The 20,146-nt window shown below is 53.7% G+C and overlaps 1 protein-coding gene across 2 annotated transcripts in view; it reads left to right on the forward strand.

Annotated features, from left to right (window-relative positions):
• TXNDC16 (thioredoxin domain containing 16) overlaps nucleotides 1–8,108 on the forward strand; it is a 36,095-nt gene extending 27,987 nt beyond the window's left edge. For both annotated transcript variants that reach the window (XM_027662608.1, XM_027662609.1), the window contains exons 17-20: nucleotides 890–1,028; nucleotides 1,584–1,744; nucleotides 4,230–4,420; nucleotides 6,080–8,108. In XM_027662608.1, the coding sequence (XP_027518409.1) occupies nucleotides 890–1,028; nucleotides 1,584–1,744; nucleotides 4,230–4,420; nucleotides 6,080–6,363 (775 nt within the window). In that variant the 3' untranslated portion in view covers nucleotides 6,364–8,108. The remainder of the gene's footprint in view (nucleotides 1–889; nucleotides 1,029–1,583; nucleotides 1,745–4,229; nucleotides 4,421–6,079) is intronic.
• Nucleotides 8,109–20,146: the final 12,038 nt, after the last annotated feature.

Raw genomic sequence — 20,146 nt, forward strand, 5'->3', positions numbered from 1 at the left:
TGGGATAGTGGAAGGTGTCCCTGCCCATGGCAGGGGGTGAAACAAGGTGGTGTTTGAGATCTCTTCCAACTCAAACCATTCTGGGATTCTTGGATTCTATTCCTGCTTCTCTTTCCTTCTCACTTCCAAGGTTGGGTGGTGCAAATACCCACCCAGGGCTTCACTCTGCCTCCCAAGCCAAGGCAAACAGAAGGTCTCAGACTCCATCCAAGGGACACAACTCACTCAAAATAAGCACCAGGAGATCTAATTTTTGGCTTAGTGAACAAGCAAAAAATTTTGGTGGGGTCCAGCTCCACGTTAGAGCAACATCCTCGGGCTGCACCCACAGACTCTTGGGGGAGTAGCTCATGCTTTGTTCCTCAGTGCTCTTCGGGTAACAGGGTTCAAGGGTTTTAAAGAAAAGCTGAGAAAGTGGGAAAAGCAAAAATAGGAGAAGTCTGAGCAGTGAAAGAGCAGGGGGGACATCAAGATGGGAGAGCAGTTTTCTGGAAGTTTGAGGAACTTCAGCCCTGGAGGCTCCAGATGTCACTGCTCAGAGGAAGGGTGAGACAGAGGAAATTAGTGGCCTCAGCAGTTTTTCTGGGGCATGTCTAGTTTATTTTTCAAAGGCTGCTGGAAATTTTTCAAAGGTTGTGACACCAGAATTCAGAGAATCCCAGAATGGTTTGGGTTGGAAGGGGCCTTAAAGCTCATCTCGTTCCATCCCCTGCCATGGGCAGGGACACCTTCCACTAGCCCAGGTTGCTCCAAGCCCCATCCAACCTGGCCTGGAACACTTCCAGGGGTGGAACTTCCCTGTCCCCAGGAGGATGCCAGCTCTGTGTGCAGCACATTTGGTGTGTGTCCAGTCCTCCAACCAATCCTTGTTGCCATCCATCTTTTCCAGATCCCGTAAATACTCCGTGTCCCCCCCAGCCCTCCTCCTTGCCCAGAACGGAGGTCAGAGCGTGGAAGGCATCTCTTTGTCCAAACAGAGCGTGCAGGACATGGTGCAGATGATCAGATATGAACTGCTGGACATTTTTGTGAGTAAAAGAGAATAAAAGTGTCCTTTTCCCCTGAGTACAGCGCGGAGCTCTGCAAAACAAGCATGTCTGCTCATTACTTCCATCCTACTGAGTTTGTTTTTAAGTTTTATGGCTTGGATTGGGGAGTCTGGGCAGAAATCTGCTGTTTGCTGGGTGGTCTCGGGGGAGGAGACCCTGGAGGTGATGGAATGGCCTCATAATCTCTGACCTGCTGCTGTGGTGGCTTGGCCTCTTGCAGGCTCTGCTCCCAGCCTTTTCCACGTGCCTTTGGAAGACTGGTTGTAGCTATAAGACACGGATCTGGGATGAGCTGGCCTTGCTTCTCCCTCCTCTGCTCACACCCACCTTTGTCCCAGCTGCTCCTCTGGACCTGACATGTGATGGGCAGCGTTGGATATATTCACCTCCAATGTGCACCAGAGTCCTAGCATCCAGTTGGATATCCCACCCTTGCTTAACCTCTGCACCCCTCCTGTAAGGACAGAAAGTCAAATTTCCCCCTTTTTTTTCTCCTCCCCATAAACCCCAACTTCTTTTTTCAATGTCTTGCAGCCCGAAATCACCGTGCAAAATCTACCCTGGTACTTGCAGCTCACCAAGCCCTTCCTCATCCTGTTCAGTGACGGTGACATCAGTCAAATGGAAAGCAAGGAAATGCTGAAGCTGGCAAAAGGAAGACCCCAGCAGGCATTTGTGGCTTGCTGGTTGAACTTGTGAGTGTGTGAAAACCTCTTCTCCTCCTTTCCGTTCGCTTGCTCTGAGCGTTTTCAGGGCAAGGAAAAAAACCCTGAGGCTGCAGTTACTGAAAACACAAGCTGGCAATTTGATTATTGGGTCTGAAATCATCATGAGTTGGGAGGTCAAGCCATTTAGCAATGATTCAGTCTGTATTCTGGGCAGCTGCAAAATTGCCTGACAGAGTGAAATTAGTAAATGTTTAATTGATTGCAGAAATAATTTTCGATAGAGTAAAACGTTCTCAAGGATGTTGTGTAGTGGCTTGACCTTGGATCTGGTGTTATTTGTATTTTTGTTGCACGTGGGAGTTAAAAGAAAAAAAGAAATTTGCCCTCCTGGAATGTCTTATGGTGATTTTCCACCAGCAATTAGAGGGAATGACTGGTCATTGACTGGGAGAAGAAAGTTCAGCCAGAAGAAGCCCCATAAAGCAAACTTCAAAAATATTCAAGAAACAATGAGTCCAAGAGCTAAGAAATAGAAGGTTGTAGGAAAGGGGATTTTTTATAATCCTCTCTTCCCTGCTTGCATTTTTAATTTTTCAGCCTCTCTTTGTTTTGCCCAAGCCCAGAGACACCTCGGTGACTTAATCATAACGTGCTTTGAAGTCTGGGCAGAGCCGTCCAGCGTGGGCTGGGTTGAGCTAACGGGGAATGCACATGTTTTCAGAGAGTAGGAGATTTGTTTGCCAGTAAAGCACAAGAAATGAGTGCCCTGGAACTTCCCCACCTACACATCAGCCCCTGTGCTCCCTCCCTGACAAACTCCCTATAGGGAGTCTCTGTCCTTTCAGGGGGGTCCTGTGGTGTCCCTCTCCTTGGGGGGGATCACTGTGGGATCCTTGTCCTGGCACTGGGGTCCCTGATCTCATGTGGGAGGTCCCTCTACTTGTGGGGCTTCATTGTTGCTTCCTCATTCTTGCAGAGGGTCTAAACCCACTGTAGGGTGTCCTTGTCCTCATATGAGGTCCCTGTCCCTGAAGAAGCATCCCTGTCCTCTGAGGGGGTCCAGAGGGGACTCCAGCAGATGGAGGGAGCAGGGAGTGCCTCCCACAGGGAGCAACATCCCAGGGCACGGCCCTCCTGGGGACAGCCAGGATGGAAGGGGACAAGGAGCCGGCTGAAAACTCCGGTCTGTGGGACTCGTGGGCAGCCCCAACACAGACCAACAGCTGCTGCAGTCTGGAAAATCCCACACAGCCAGATGGAAGGGGCAATGGAGTGGGACAGGGCAGGAGGAGGTCACTGTGAGGAGAGCAAGGAGGAATTAGCAGGAGCTGAGATCTGCAGAGAATAAAATGCTGAACATGGCACTATCAGGCTGCTACCAGGGGTAAAATATCCCCTTGCTCTCTTTGGGCAAGAAACTGGAGGGGACCTGTCTGAAAGTGGAAGAAATCAGTCTCAGAATCCCAGAATGGTCTGGGTTGGAGGGGACCTCAAAGGTCATCCAGTTCCACTGCCCTGCCATGAGCAAGGACACTTTCCACTCTCCCGGGTTGCTCCAAGCCCCATCCAACCCAACCTGGAACACTTCCAGGAATGGGGCAGCCTCAGCTCCTCTGGGAAACCTGTGACAGGGCCTCTCCACCCTCACAGGGAAGAATTCCTTCCCAATATCCCATCTAACCCTGCCCTCTGGCAGTGGGAAGCCATTGCCCCTTGTCCTGTCCCTCCATGCCCTTGCCAAAAGTCCCTCATCCTAGAAAGAGGAACTCATTCCTATGGCAAGAGCCAGCTCAGACCTGGAGCATCACTCAGCCTGAAAACAGTTCCAGAAGGGCTCAGCATCTTCATGAGCTTGCTGTCCCTCTCTCTCAATGTCACTCACTCTCTGTCACTTGGGGAAGTTGCCATCCTATCCCCACCCCTGGGGAAGTCCCAGGGGCTGAACCACCTGAGCACAGCCCTCTACATCAGCTCCTGCCTTTCCATCCCTGTGGAATTGATGCTGCTGTGGGGCAGTGGCAGCAGCCAGGCTGGAAGGAGCTGGCAGCTCTCCCTGCTGACAGAGACTGACCCCGGGGGGCTGCAGGAACCTGTCATGCTCCAGTCTCACCTGTTCTTAAAAGCTTAAGGTGGAGAACATTTCCCACCTTCCTACAGAATTCCTGCTCAAGGATTCTTTACACATCCAATTTCCTGTCCATTCTCTCTCTGTTGTATCCCAGTAGGTTCCTTAAGGCATTGAGCTTATTGAGCTTAGAATCATGGAATGTTTTGGGTTGGAAGGGACCTTAAAAACCATCTCATTCCAACCCCCTGCCATGGGCAGGGACACCTTCCACTATCCCAGGTTGCTCCAAGCCCTGTCCAACCTGGCCTTGAACACTTCCAGCAATGAGGCTCCTACAGAGCACAGGCAAAACTGGGCTTTGTTGGATGGTACCCGAGGGATTTGGTGCTTGCTTGGCTCTTAGTGTTGCTATGTTCACAAACCTGAATCTTCTCTTCCCAACAGGAAGAAGACTCCAGTGGGATATGGGATCCTGAGGACGTACTTTTCTGCCGTGCCTTCGCTGCCCGTTCTCGTCTGGGTGAACCTCCACACTGGGGGTCAGGTTTTCCAGTTCCCACCAGAGCAGTCCATCACTGGAGTGAACGTCTTGTCTTGGCTGGAGAAGCTCCAAGCAGGACTGGAGACTCCCAGCTGTAAGTGGACACAGGTTTATAACGTTCCTAAGCACACACTGTGAGCTCCAGTCTGTTTATGAGAAGACACTACATGCAATAAATTGTCTGCCCTGGAATTTAATGATGGAAAAACTAGCTCTGCTAGCTAGGGCTGGAGAAGTACAAATAGTTCAGCCAGGAGACAATACCCACACTCACAAGTTTGCTCTGAGGCTGTTTAATGTTCAGAGCCAAACGTGAATAGTTGGGAATCAACATCTTTTCCCTGTGAAAATCCCCAAACGTGGCTGTGCTCTTCTGTTGCTCCAAACAGACCTGAAGCAGAGCTTGCTATTAAAACATCTCCTGACTCCCAGTTGTCAGTGTAAGAAATAGCTGATCATCAGGCACCTTCCAGCATTATTTTTTTTTGGATAGGAAAGGATAAGGAAGCTGGTGTCTTGCTGTGGTCTTTGGGACATAAATGGTTGGCATGTTCTGTGAAGCTTTTCACTGCCTTGATCAGCCTGAGGAAGCTTTGGAGGAAGGCAGCATGGATATGCCTTCCTTGACAAAGCTGGAGAGGGACTTTGGACAAAGGCCTGGGGGGACAAGGAGGAATGGCTTCCTACTGAGAGAAGGCAGGGTTACATGGTATGTTGGGAAGGAATTCCTGGCTGTGAGGGTGATGAGGCCCTGGCACAGGTTTCCCAGAGAAGCTGTGGCTGCCTCATCCCTGGAATTACTCAAGGGCAGGTTGGACAGGGCTTGGAGCAACCTGGGCTAGTGGGAGGTGTCCCTGCCCATGGCAGGGGGTTGGAACAAGATGGGCTTTAAGGTCCCTTCCAACCAAAACCGTTCTAAGATTCTATGATTCTTATGTGTTATGAGTAGGCATGAAATGCTACAGGGATCTTGGGAATTGCTGGCTGCCAGCCTGCTCCAGGCTCTGGAAAGGCTATGAGGTGACTCCACTTATATTTAAATATTTTAAAATGAGTCTTTCAGAGCAAATGTTTCCAAATGCTGGCATCAACTTGGTGGGGTAGGGTGTGTAGGCTGTTGCTGGAGCTGAATACACCGTGCTGACCCAGTTCTCCAGTGAGAACCCCATAAGCCAGCCCTCTTCCCACTCCTTTTTCCATTGCCACTGCTGAGGACACCTGGCTGACATGTAGGTCTCTAGGTAGGGACCTTAGTTTTCAGGTCAGCTCGTGTCTGAGCATCTCACCACATCCCAAGATCCAAAGGCATGGCTCAAGGGCAGCCTTGGCCAGCTCCAGTAAATAGGAATTCGCCCCCTGGCTGGTTTAGTTTGGGTGGCAGTATGAGTTTTGGAGGAAAGAGAGTGCCCAGGGAAGTTGTGGCTGCCCCATCCCTGGAAATGTTCAAGGCCAGGTTGGGTGGGGCTTGGAGCAACCTGGTCTAGGGGAAGGTATCCCCGCCCACAGCAGAGGAGTGGAATGAGGTGATCTTTAAGATCCCTTTCAACACAAACCTGGATTAACCCAACTTGGGTCAACTCAAGTCTGGGATTTTACAATTTTATCATCTTTAAGAAAAGATTTTTAATTTTGTATTTCCTGAAATGGCAAAAAAAAAAAAAAAAGCCATAATTCCTCTGAAAGGGAAATATCCTTTTGGAGGATGAGGCATAACTCTTTAACTTACCAACAGGGGACTGTATTTGCTCCTCAGGTACCTTGTCTGAGGAGGACTGGAAACCGCCGCTCCCTGCTTACGACTTCCTTCAGATGATGGAGGCAGCTGTTCCCGAGCTCCCCCTCCACACTTCCCACCACCCCGAGGACATACCAGCCCAGCATCCACCCGAGAGCCCAGGAGGGGACACTGCCACCCGGGAAGAGCCATCCCAGGAGAGCGTGGCAGGGAAAGCTGGGTCCCCCGGGAGGGACCTGCGGGGCACGGCCCCGAGACTGGCGGCCAGGGAGAAACAGGGCAGGAGACACAGCGAGCTCTGAGGGCTGGGGCAGGGAAATGTGGGGCTGCCTAAGGGAACCTCACACTTTCCCAGCCCTCCCTGGGCCTCTGCACCAAGGAGACAAGTGGTTTGAGCTGTGAGAGAGTGGTGAAGGGGTAAACCAGCTCCTTGCTGCAGCGTGTTTCCAATGCCAGAGACGTGTCTGTACATCCCACATGTTGCCCCCTGGCTGCTGTTGTGAGCTCCTTGTGCAACGAACTACACTGGGAAAGACAAATCAGCATAGCCCTGCTCTGTAGTTTCACTAAATCTCACACAGTCACTTTGGGAAGGGGTGAGTGATTCCAAGATAAAAAGCCAGTTTCCTCCCTGGTCTAAGTAGTTGGTCTACGGATGGGTGTCAGCAAGTCCTGCAATTCCACCTGCACTGGAACCATGTGGAGCCAGGATAGCCAGTGTTCCACCCACTGCTGGACTGCTCCAACCAGCACCTGCTTGTGTTTACACCTGACTTGTGACCCAAACTTGTGAGCATGTTCATCCTCGGGGGTAAGAGAAGGATCTGGTTAAAGCAGATTTGTTACAGAGGCCAGAGCTCAGCTCACACAACAGCCCTGAATAGCTGGGACAAAACTCTGCCAGCAAATCCCGAGGGTGGGCAGCTTGGGAGATGGCTTTCCTCACTGCTGGCATTTTCTTGGGCACAAGCCCAGGGGGTTATTTGCAGCCTCGACTTTTCTTTGCTCTTGGTGAGAGCAGCGAGGTTGGTGCTTCCTGAGCTGAGAATGGTGCTGGGAGTGAGGTCTGTGGGAAGCCCAGGACTGTGGAAATGAGGGGAGGGAGATGAAAGGCAAGTCTGGATCCTCCCAGGATGAGGTTGGAGCTGCTTCACATCCATAACTAGGTGAGGAGATGCAAAATCTGGGGAAGTGGCTTTCTGGCCTTTGCCCATCTCCTGGGGACAACAAATGGCAGGGGGTTGAAACTAGGTGGTCTTTAAGGTCCCTTCCAACCCAAACCATTCTGGGATTCTGTGATCATCCCATCCCTTTCAATAAAAATCTCCCTTCCACAGCACCCCTGAGATGTGCTGGGAGGGTCAGACCCTCCTCCTTCTCCTTAGAGCTCTGAAATTCCTGGGAAGGGGAAAATCAATGGTAATGCTGAGAGTGTCATAAACTGTGTTTCTCATCCTGCAAACAGCCCACATGGCTGGGAGTATTTTGAAATGCCCAGAAATAGATCATTAGTTCTGGGCTCTCCTGGAAACCCTTAATTGAATCAGACCATTTTTGGACTGAATGACAGGCTTTGAGCCAAAATGTATATACTTAAAGGAATAAACTGCAGCATGCTGATCAGAGGCAGTATTCCCAAGGGAATGGGATGGTCAGGGTATGAACAGATCCTCCGTGAGTTCCCGGCATTTCTCTGCTCTATAAGGGCCTCACGCTGCTGGACCCCATGAGCTGTACATTGGTCATTTCCCGTCCTGTCCCTAATCACAGAATCCTAGAATGGTTTGGGTTGGAAGGGACCTTAAAGCCCATTTTGTTCTACCTCCTGACATGGGCAGGGACACCTCCCACTAGCCCAGGTTGCTCCAAGCCCTGTCCAACCTGGCCTTGGACATTTCCAGGGATGGGGCATCCACAGCTTCCCTGGGTAATATGTTCCAGTGCTTTACCACCCTTACAGGGAAAATTCCTTCCCAATATCCCATCTAATCCTGCCCTCTGTCAGGTGAAGTGCAATACTTGAGTTTGTCATCGGTATCTTAAATAAACTCCATCCTAAGTAGACTCGGCTGCATCTGTCCTGGGCGCTGGGTGGTGGGAGCAGGGGCTGCTGTCCTGGAGTGAGTGTCCTGCAGCAGCAGGATCCCTTCCTTCCACGGCGTTTGTGCAGGACAAGGAGCATTCCCACATCCCCGCTCTTGTCCACGTGTCCTTTCCCAGCCGCAGCCCTTCTCCCGTGCCGGGTCGGGTCGGGAGTTTGTCACTAGGGGTCAGTGCCACATCTCCGTTGTGGCTTCGCGAGTCACCGTCTCTCCCGGTGCTGCTGGATTGACGCTGGAGCGTTGCCACCAAAGGGATGAGAGGTCAGAGATGGCTTCCCAGTGAGATCTTGTGGGGGAGCTTTTTGCTCCCAGGGAGTCCTGGCTCTGCTGGCTTCATCCCCTACCAACAGCGGGGTCCATCAGCTTGAGCCTCCCAGGTTGGGTTGGGGTGCCAGGAGTCCTGAGCTGAGCCCACTTTGCCAGTGCCAGTGTGGTGACCTGGGAAAGGATGTGTTTGTCCATGTCCTGCTCCTACCATCATCCAGCTGGGCGGGCTGGATTTGCTGTGGATGCGGGTCAGGATCCTGGACCGTATGAGGTATCTTTGAGTTTGTTGGAATTTTATTTTTCGATACAATCCAGCAGGAAACTTGGGTTGGAAGGGACCTTAAAGGTCATCTCACTCTACTATCCCAGATTGCTCCAAACCCTGTTCAACCTGGCCTGGAACACTTCCAGGGATGGGGCAGCCACAGTTTCTCTGGGCAGATGGGGAAATCTGTGGAGTCAGATATGTGCTGGGATGTGTAGGGACAGGCAGAAGATGTTAGGGATATTGGGGCAGTTTGATGGTGGTCTGCATCCCACAGTGCTCCTTCGCCGGAGGAAACACCCCTGCACTGTTTGGAACAGCTCTGGCTCTGGGGTGGAAAGAAACACTCAGTGGGTGTTTATAGAACCAGAGTCACAGAGTGGTCTGGGTTGGAAGGGACCTTTAAAGGGCATCCAGTCCGACCCCCTGGATGGGCAGGGACACCTTTCACTGGACCAGGTTGGTCCAAGCCTCATCCAACCTGGCCTTGAATTACGACTTGGAGTGAGAAATGAGTTGGAGGTGGGAGAGCTCTGGCTCTGGGGGGTAGCTGGGAAGGACGGAGCAAATCCCACCAGGCTGGAGGACTGAGATGACTGGGGTGCTGTCCTACTCCCCAAGCAGCAGGAGGCAGCCAGGGATCGCCAGGACATCTCTCCCTGTGTCAGCAATGCTGGTGCTGAGGTGAGGTGAGATCTCAAGAACGCCGATGTTATCAGCTCCTTCTTCAACCATTTAACAACAAAAGATGTGTTTGTCTGGGTAAACCACAGATCTGAGTCTGCTGGTGATGCTACTGGGGTGCAGGCTGAGCTGGAGATTTCCTGACAGATATGGATGGACTGTTTACAACTTTAGACCAAACTTCTTTTGATGGGACTTTATCTCAGCACTGCTCCAAAGGTGGCCATTTGGATGTGCTTCAGGAGCCTTTCAGGGGGTGTTTAAATGTCAGTGGTTGACTAGAAGATAAAATGATGATAAACATGCACATAAAAAAAGGATTATGTGCTTGTCCTAGAAGGCAAAACAATTTATTGTCCAAAACAACTGGAAACTAATGTTGTTCCCTTCCAACTCAGTGTGTTCTGTGGCTCTCTGATCTCTCACCATCCTCAAGGACTCCTACAAAACCATCATGTCATCACCTGTTAGGAGGGAGGAAGGCTTGCAGCAGTGCTCCCTGCAGGGCAGGGGGAATATTAAGGGGGTGTGTTTTGTTTTCCATGTTTAAAGGCTCTTAGAGGAAGGATTATGAAGGTACCTGCTGGTCTCCAAACCGTGGAACATGGGAAGCAGCCGTGGCGTTTCTCCCAGCTTTTCCACCCTTTGAGTAAAATGAAGGTGGTGAATGACAAGTCCTTGTGTTGGAAGGTGGATTTTCCAAATTGGCTGTTCCTAGCCCATCCTGGACCACTGATGGCCACAGACACTCCCAGTAAGCCTCCCTCCATGGCCAGGCTCTCCTCTGGCTGTGCCATAGGGATACAGCTGCAGGACAACAGAACGGATGGCTGCAGCAGGGAGGATGCAGGAGAGGACACTGTCCCCAGGAGGGAGATGCTGCAGGGCAGGAGCAGGGGCACGGGAAGGACAGATCTGCCTGGATGGATTCCAGCAGCGCTGCCAGGATGTGGAGCAGGACAAGACCTGGTGAGCTGGCTTGTGTCCCTTGAGCTCATCGGGTGCCTGGTGCTGTGTGGGGACAGGGAGGTTGGCAGGGCTGGGGGATGGTGGGAACCAGCCACTCCACCCCATCTGGTGGCTCAGCCTGGCAGAGATGCTCTCCCTGCAGGGCAGGTTTGTCTCCAGCAGGGCTTGGCCACGACCCATGTCCCAGGGCACCCACCCCTGCCAGCAGCGGCGGAGCCGCATCCGGGACTGTTTGTCCGGAGTTGCCGGGTGAGGTTGGCCTCCTGCTGAGGGTTTCTGGAATCGCCTGGGCCAGACCTCAGCCCACCCTTGGGGGCATCCAGGTTTACAAGGGTGATGCAATCCATCCTGGTAGCCTGGTGCTGTGTTCCCTGTGACTTTGGCATTGCCTAAGGGGGTGGGAGAAGGATCCTGTGGCTCCACAGTGCCTGGGGTGTCCATCGCTGCCAGCACATTCCACTGGCCAGACCCAAACTAGCTCCCTGAGTCCACCCCTGTTAATTTGGGGACCACCCTGGGGGAATCTGGGGACAAACTGGCAGACAGATGTTGGTCCAGGGGTGGGATGGGAAGCAACTGATGTCCTATTGGCACAGCCGGAGGTGGCTGAGGAGCTGCACTGGGAAAACAGAGTGCAGGGGCAGGATGGAGCTGGGATGTGTGATGAGGGGTGGCAGCTGAGCAGGATGTGGTTCCTTATGGCTCTTCCACCTGGCACTTCCATTGCTAAAAATACAACAGGCCCAGGGAAGAATCCCCAGCCCCCAGCCTTTAGCTTGCAAGGTGGCCGTGATGGGATCTCCATCCCTTCTGCCCCGTGCCCAGCATGGGCAGGGATTGGGTCTCAAGGACACCACTGGCTCCATCCTCCTGGAGCCAGCGATTAAGATGGAGCCGGGATGAGCAGCCCAAGCCCTTTCCCAGTAGAACCCCTTCTCTCTGTATTTTCCCTTCCCAACAGAGGTGCTCCACCTCCAGCATCCTCTGGGACTACACCCACAGCGTCCTCTGTTCCCAAGCTGGGTCTGTGCAGGGACCTCACTGCCTGTGACTCTCACACCCAGGGGGTGAAGTCCAAGTCCAGGCTGGAAGAGCAGCAACCACGACGGACCATCCCACGGCGATCCCTTCGCAGTGTCTTTCCCCCCGTCGCTGGAAGGGGGTTCTGTGGGGCTGGGAAGGCAGCACGTCCCTGGCGCCACGTCGCTGGCTCCATTGTTCATTGTTCCCCCCTGGCTCTTGGAGCCGGCCTGGAGACGGGAAGCGATAAGTGGGGAGAGGGCACCGCTGCGGTTCCTGCACTCCAGCAGGTTATTTCCCGACCTCTCCTTAGGTAAACTCAGCCCTTGGCCTCCCTTGGAGTTTGCTTTGCTGTCCCGCTCTCCTGCAGGCCGGCGTGGGGCCCAGGGGAGCAGCCTGGCTCTATTAATAGCCCCTGGGATTGCCCAATCCCTCCAGTGTTTTGAAAGAGCAGCTGCAACACCGTCATTCAGCCCCTGGTGGCAACACACGGACCAGTTCCTCGGAAGGGCTCTGCTGGGAAGGCTCCCAGACCCCGAAGGCGATGCTCGGTTCTCTGGCAGCGTGGGGAGGTGGGGAAGAGCCTTTGCTCCATAGGATGGGGATTTCTTGGCTTGCTCAAAACACAAATAATGGTATCACTAGCCTTGGGGGTGTTCTCCCCATGGGCCACTGCCCAAGCTCGTGGGCTGGATCTGTAAAGAGTAAAAACCAGGACCCTCGGGGAGGGCAAAGCCATGGAATCATGGAGTCATGTAAGCTGGAAAAAACCTCTGAGATCATGTTCCCCCAGCACTGCAAAGTTCCACCAAATCATGTTCCCAGGGGCCACATCCACACGGCTTTTGAATCCCTCCAGGGATGGGGACTCCACCACTGCCATGGACAGCCTGTGCCAGGACTGGACAACTTTCCCTAATATCCAATGTAAACCTCCCCTGGTGCAGGTTCAGGAGGTTTTCTCTGGTCCTCAGGGCTGAAACAGACTCCTGGGAATGAAATCCATGGTGTCCCTATCCCAGCCCCTTGCTCCATGAGCAGTCCTGCCTGGAGGAGAGTGGAGAGCAGAGCCTTGGTGCAGTGCATGGAGCATCTCCTCAGGCTCCTGCTGAGTTTTAAGTCTTGGAGTCTCCTGGAACTGGGCTTGTGAGTGACCCACGTTGGGGATGGGGAGCTTTGGAGGGCTGGGTTACCCTGGAGGTGTGCTCTGGGTGACTCTGTGGATCCTGGCCCTGCTGTGGGGAGGTGAGTGGGAGAATTGGCCCACAGGGAGAGGTGGGATCCTGGATATGGATATGTGAGGGATGCTACAGCTGGGAGAGTTCAGCTCAGCACAGCAGTGAGCAGGGGAGGGAGCCCCAGCTGTGAGGCACTAACACCAAGGCAAATATTTGGAAAGGCACTTGCTGCCCAAAAATAGCTGGAAAAGCTTTCAGGAGCAAAGCTGGAACGATGTCCATGGACAGCAGCCAGAGTCCCCCAGCCCAGGGCAGTTCCCAGTGCAGGGGACAGAGGTGGGAAAGGGACATGACCAGTGTCTGTCCATGAATTACCCTTCCTGTGGTAGTCGGGGAGGCATCTCTAGGGCTCCTTTTGGAGACACCCCATCCCATGGACCTGTCAGCTGAGAATAACTGAAAGCCTAAAGGGATTAACACCCACTGGAGGTGGAGCTCCAGCTGGCTCAGAAACTTCAGCCAAAGCCCTGCCTCCTCCCATGCAACTGGATGTAAATCCAAGCAGGCAGGGACAGCAGGCACCCGGGATGTCTGGGTGGAACTCCTTGCCAGGGGGGTGTGTCCAGAGTCCAATCCTGCCTCTTCCAGAACCATCCCTGGGGTTCTGCATTTCCCTCTTGCTGAATCTGCTGTCTCTGCCCAAAACACACTCCACGGGAAGGGCACAGCTCCCAAAAGGACCCGTGGTGTCAAAGCCCCTCTCCCAGGTATGGGAATGAGCTGAGATGACAACCAGGGTGGGAACGACTGCGGGTTGACTCACTTGGCCACCGTCCCCTCCTGGGTCCCCACCCTGGTGACACTCATCCTTCCTTCTCCTTTCATGAAGAGTGGGAAAAACATGAGCTGGCAACACTCTGCCACACCATCCTCAGGGGCTCTGGATCCCCAGGGACACACCTGGGGACCCCAGGGGGACAAATCCCAAAAGCTCAAGGTCTCTCTGCCTCTCCTGCAGCCTCTTGCTCTTCCCCCTGGGCTGGGGAGGAGGCAGCAGTGAGGCTCTGCAGGCTCCAGGCAGGATCCTGCTTCATTCCTTCTCTGAGGGCAGACTATGCTCCTCACCAGAGTCTTCCTCACCATGGAGGCACTGGAAGTACATTTGGAGCCTTAATTATGTGCTGGCTTAATTATGGGGCTGATTGTGACATTCCTGGGTCCCACCTAGCTCTCAGGCAGTGCTGCTCCATGTTCCCACTGATCCCTGTCCCTGGGGCATCGGCCAAACCCAGAATCCACGGAAAAAAGTGCCACCAAACCCCAACCTGCCTGTTTATCCTCACTCCGTGATTTGCAGTGAGGTTGGAATCAGGAGCTGGGGATGTTTCTGGATGTCCACTTGGACACGATGCCACAGCCTTGGGCTGTTGCATGTTGGAGCAGGGCTCAGAGATTGGTTGCCAAGGGACTTGGAGATCCCAGTACTCATGCTGGGAATGGGACACCTCCTGTGTGGCACCACCACCCCCCCCCCAAGGACACTGGGATGGCCATCCTGGGAGGGATCTGCAGCAGAGACCCACAGCAGGAGTAGGGCAGGATGAGGTTGGCATCCAGCCTTCCCTCTCCCTGTCCATCCAGAGAGACACCAAGTCCCTTCTCTCAGGCTTTCTGTGCTGGAGGCAGACGGATCCCTCACTCCGAGTTGTACCAGGACTGGGAGGCCCAGCACGGATTCTCCCCCAGGCTTGGACTGGCCAAACAGGAATCTATCTCCCTGGGAGCAAAGCAGGTCAGGAGAAAGCCATGGAGAGTGAAATGGTGAGGTTGGGAACATGACTCAGGCTGTGTCACCCTGGGGCAGCGCTGCACTGGCCGGAGGAAATCCCTCCTGGTTCGTGGCTTGGGAAGTCCTGTGGCTGGTCGGGACCACAGGGATCCAACAATGCCACCCCACAGCAAAGAGGGCTCTAGTGACAGGGCACAGCCACATGCCAGCCTCGCTCCCCACTCCAGCAGCCCGGCCACAGAGGATGCAGGAAGGCAGTGAGATTCCCAGGAGAACACATGGTGACCAAAATGATGCCTGGGCTGACTAAGAGAGAAAGCCGGGATTATTCACCGGCAGGGATTTCTCTCTTCCTTTATCGCATCCAGCAGCACAGCACGGCCTGTTTTTAGGACTCAGCTCCAGCTGGGACCAAGTCTCACATATTTTACTTTATCTCTGCAGTCTGATTCCCAGGGAATGGGAAAAGGGCTTCACAGCCCAGCCCAGCCGGCCCCGGCTCCCGATGGCAGAGCTTCAACTATTCCCCTGGCAAGCCCTGTCCTGTGGTGCCGGAGAAGAGGGGCCAGCTGGCTGCAATTCCCAGCTTTTCCCCTGTGCTGACGGTCCCAGCAACCTGGCAAAGCTGGGAGGGCTCTGGGATGACACTCCCCACATCCCCTCTCCTCACAAGGTGGGTTTCCCACCCTCGGGTTAATCCCTGGATGGATCCCAAGTGCCTTGCTGGGGGTGGGGGTCCCTTCAGAAAGGGGGTTGGGAATTCAGAGGGGCTGAGTTGGCCTTTGGGAAGCACTAAACCCTCAGCAGCTGAGGTTGCTCTGACTTCCCCTGTCCTTGGACTCGTTCCCTGAATCCCAGTTAATGTCTGCTGATGGAGACAAGCTACAAAGAGACCTTCAGCGTGAGCCAGTGGGACCAGCCCTACATTCCTGCCCCTAAACAGCTCCCAGAGCAGATCTGTGTCTTTAAGGATATGAGTTAAAGCCATTTAATCACAAGCCTCCTGTTGTCCATTTCCTTTGGACCTCCTCAGTTTTCCATGATTTTTTTTCTTGAGCAACATCCTTCTGAGATCCCGAGGATGGTTGAATATTGAGTCATCGGCAGCAGAGACTGTGTAACCCTGTTCTGCTCCTTCCCATTCCATGGATCTTCCCTGATCCACCATAGTCCAGCGAGGGCAAACTCCTCTGTGCATCCAACCTCCCATCTAGGGAAAAGGAGCACTCCAGTGGTGCTGGGAACATCCGGCAGTCCCCCAGGAAAACAGGACTGGGCTTTCAGCCAGGAGGGTTTTGCTCTTGCAGGAGCACATGGATGTCCCTGGTCTCTGCACCAACATGAGGTTGTTGACCCCCATTTGACCCAGCTCTTTGTCCCGGCCCTTCCATCTGCTGCTCGATATCTGGGATATGGAGCCAGGCTGGGAGAGCTGGGGGGGTTCACCTGGAGAAGAGAAGGCTCCAGGGAGATCTGAGAGCACCTTCCAGTGCCTAAAGGGGCTCCAGGAGAGCTGGAGAGGGACCTGGGACAAGGGATGGAGGGATAGGACAAGAGGGAATGGCTTCCCACTGCCAGAGGGCAGGGTTAGATGGGATATTGGGAAGGAATTCTTCCCTGTGAGGGTGTTGATGCCCTAGCACAGGTTGTCCAGAGAAGCTGTGGCTGCCCCTGGATCCCCGGAAGTGTTGAAGGCCAGGTTGGACAGGGCTTGGAGCAACCTGAGAGAGTGGAAGGTGTCCCTGCCCATGGCAGGGCAGTGGAACTGGATGGTCTTTAAGGTCCCTTCCAACCCAGACCATTCTGGGATTCTGAGACTGATTTCTTCCACTTTCAGACAGGTCCCCTCCAGTTTCTTGCCCAAAGAGAGGAAGGGGACATTTTACCCCTGGCAGCCCCCTGGCAGTGCCACCTTCAGCATTTCATTCTCTGCAGATCTCAGCTCCTGCTAATTCCTCCTTGCTCTCCTCACAGTGACCTCCTCCTGCCCTGTCCCACTCCATTGCCCCTTCCATCTGGCTGTGTGGGATTTTCCAGACTGCAGCAGCTGTTGGTCTGTGTTGGGGCTGCCCACGAGTCCCACAGACCGGAGTTTTCAGCCGGCTCCTTGTCCCCTTCCATCCTGGCTGTCCCCAGGAGGGCCGTGCCCTGGGATGTGGCTCCCTGTGGGAGGCACTTCCTGCTCCCTCCATCTGCTGGAGTCCCCTCTGGACCCCCTCAGAGGACAGGGATGCTTCTTCAGGGACAGGGACCTCATATGAGGACAAGGACACCCTACAGTGTGTTTAGACCCTCTGCAAGAATGAGGAAGCAACAATGAAGCCCCACAAGTAGAGGGACCTCCCACATGAGATCAGGGACCCCAATGCTAGGACAAGGATCCCACAGTGATCCCCCCCAAGGAGAGGGACACCACAGGACCCCCCCTGAACGGACAGAGACTCCCTGTAGGGACAAGGACATCCTACAAGGGGTTTAGACCCTCTGTAAGAATGAGTATCCCACAATGACGCCCTACAAGGACAGGGATTTCCCCTTTCAGAACAGGAACCCTGATGCCAGGACAAGGATCCCACAGTGACTCCCTATGAGGACAGGGACACCACAGGAGCTCCCTACAAGGACAGGGTCTGCTCTGCAAGGATGGGGACCCCAGAGGTGTCCACTATGAGTTATGGCCCCTCGATCTGCCAGCATCCTTCACTCTCAGAAAGGCACCAGCAAGTCCAAGCAAGGGTGAAAGGGCAATTCAATAAAATTTTAAAAATGCACTGGGCACTGCTGGGTAAGGGAAAGTTCTCAAAGCAAACATGCCTACAAGGAGAAATCCTTCCTGGCTTAGCACATCCTTCTAAAAACACGGAATGACTTCAGAAAAAATGTGAGAAAACACGAGCTGCTCCTTCCCCAGAGGGAAAAATTAGGGAAAAGCAGCAGCGTGATGGTGTTTGGTGACTGGACCTGAATATCCCTGTCCTCCAGGGAATGGGGAATGCACTCCAGGGCCTTTGAGTGGACAGGATAGAGGTGTTGGGGATATCCCTGAGAGCATCTCTGCAATGCCCAAGCAGAGCTGATCTCCCTAAAATAGTTGTCAGAGGCAGAATATTTGCTCAAATGCTCCCCAAACACACTGGAAAAGGGATGTGCTGCACCAGGGGCCTTCAGCTCCATCTCCAAGGGAGATTATTGATTTTAAACCCTGTGAATCATGATTTATTCCAACAATTGCCACACATTAATCACAATAATGAATAATTAACGGAATAGCTCTTGTGAAGCTGTTCCAGAAGCGTTTGGCACCACAGGAGCACCAGCTATTTGAAGCTGAGCCCAGTTGCTCCATCCAGATGGAACAGGTGCCAGTGGGATGCACTGGCAGGAAAATGCCATGCCCAGGGAAGAAGAAGTGGCCACAATTCCCTGGCTTGTGCAAGAAGCTCCAGCAAAGCAGGGGAACGCTGAGCAAACCACTTTGGGAAGGATGCTCGGAGGGAAGGACCTCTCTGAGGGGGTAATGGCCCCTTGAGCCAGAGGATGTCCGACCCTGGATGTCCTGGTGTTTGGTTTTGATCCCTGGACCCTCTCAAAAAGGTCAGGGATCTGTCCTGGGATACCCTCCAACCCCTCAGCAGTGACAAGCCTCGAGCTTCCAGAGCATCTTGTGGGGGGCACTGGAGTTTCCAGGGCTGATTTGGCTGCCAAAAATGGGGAACAGAAAAGGAAGATGAAATGGGGGCTGATGGCAAAGTACCACCCACAGAGAAACCAGTTGGAAACAGCGATTCCAATGGCCAGTCACACCAGCCTGGAAGCCTTTGCCTTATCCCCTTTCCCCTTTCACTTTTCCCCTTTCCCTTTTCCCCTTTCCCCTTTCCTCTTTCCCCTTTCCCCTTTCCTCTTTCCCATTTCCCCTTTCCCATCTCCTTTCCCTTATTTCCCTTTCCCTTTCTCTTTCCCTTTCCTTTTTCCTGTCCCCTTTTCCTTCCCCTTTTCTCTTCCCCTTTCCCTTGTCCTCTTCCCCATTCCCTTGTCCCCTGTCCCCTTTTCCTTTCCCTTTTCTCTTTTTGTTTCCATTTTCTCCTGCCCTTTCCCTGTCTCCTTCCCCTTTCCCTTGTCCCCATGTCCCCCCTGTCCCCTTTTCCTCTCCCTTTTCTCTTGCCACCTTTCCCTGTTCCCATCCCTGCTTGCAGAGCAGCAGAAGGTTTTCAGAGGCTTCCTGCTCCTCTTTATCCACACCACGGATGTTGTCCTCTAGCAGAAAGGAGGGATGGTGGTGGCTTTGCTGGGAACAGCCCCAGGGGACCACTGGATGCCGGGGATGGCAATGACCCGGGATACTGCAGGAAACAGGAGCACTCTTGAAGCTTTCCAAAACTGATGCCTGAGGGGATCATTCCAAGATGATGAGCAGCTTCCTCCAGCAACCCTGGGGACCACTTGGCACAGCCCCTCAGCCAGGACATGGGCTGTCCCTGCCTCCCCCAGGCACTGCCTGGTTTGCTGGATGAGCACCGAGAACTCATCCTTAGGGATCTGTGGGTCAATCCGGCCTCTGTGGGGCCCTTGGAGAGCCCTCACAGCTGGAAACAAGCACTTCCCAGCTCCAACTGGATGGAAAAGGTCTTTAGCAGAGGAAACAGCAGCTGCTCATGACAAATAACTGTCCTCTCATGTGTACATCCCCTCCACATGACAAACCCCATCTCTCTCCACCGCTGCGTGGCCAAAGCTCTGGTAGCACGAATGTCCAGGGATAAACAGGCTCTCCAAACCACCCTGGGAATGGCTTCATGTAAACAGTTACTTCTCTTTATAACTCTGGTCAAAACTCTGTCTGCTTTGATGTCTCACATCTGTCCTGGCCCACACCATTTCCTCCTGCCCCCGCGACAACAGAGAGATCAAACCTTGTCCCCGCAGTGCTTGGGACACTGGGCTCCCACTAAACGAATCCATAGTGGATTTTACCCATCCCACTGCTGTGCTGCTTACTCAGCATCTCCCAGGTGCTTTCTAGGGTTGATATTACAGTGCAGGTGAGAGCAGAGGGAGGAGGTTGGTGAGGAGAGTGGTGCTGGAAGGGATCTGGGGAGGGTGATGGATTCAGGGAGCTCTGGAGGGATCTCCCAGCACCATTTCAGTGCTTCTAGGCAGGGGAAAAGGAGGCATCAGGGAGCAAAGTCCTTCTTTTGTGCATCCTTGGGGATGCTGGAGGGTGAAAGGCTGGACATGCCCTGACCTTCTGCATTGGCAGCCCAGAAACCTTCTGTGTCCTGGGCTCATCCCACAGCGTGGGCAACAGGGTGAGGAAAGGGGATTCTGCCCCTCTGCCCTGCTCAGGTGAGACCCCCCTGCAGAGCTGCCTCCAGCTCTGGGGTCCAACATCAGAAGGACTTGGAGCTGCTGGAGCAAGTCCAGAGGAGGCCACGGAAATGCTCCAAGAGCTGGAGCCCCTCTGCTCTGGAGCCAGGCTGGGAGAGCTGGGGGGGTTCACCTGGAGAAGAGAAGGCTCCAGGGAGACCTGAGAGCCCCTTCCAGTGCCTAAAGGAGCTCCAGGAGAGCTGGAGGCTCTTTCACATTATTATTTTCTCCTCTTTATTCCCTTTCTTAATTTTCCGGAGTTTCCCCGGTCAGTGTGGGGTGCTGAGGGAACGGCTGTGGGAGGGATGTAGTTCCCATGCTGGGAAGAGATGCTCCCAGAATGTGGAGGGGAAACTGAGGTAAAGGAATCCCAGAATGGTTTGGATTGGAAAGGGCCTTAAAGTCCATCTCATTCCACCCCCTGCCATGAGCAGAGACACCTTCCAC

Source organism: Corapipo altera, unplaced genomic scaffold, assembly GCF_003945725.1.
Source record: "Corapipo altera isolate COAL_440 unplaced genomic scaffold, ASM394572v1 169, whole genome shotgun sequence".
Taxonomy (NCBI): domain Eukaryota; kingdom Metazoa; phylum Chordata; class Aves; order Passeriformes; family Pipridae; genus Corapipo; species Corapipo altera.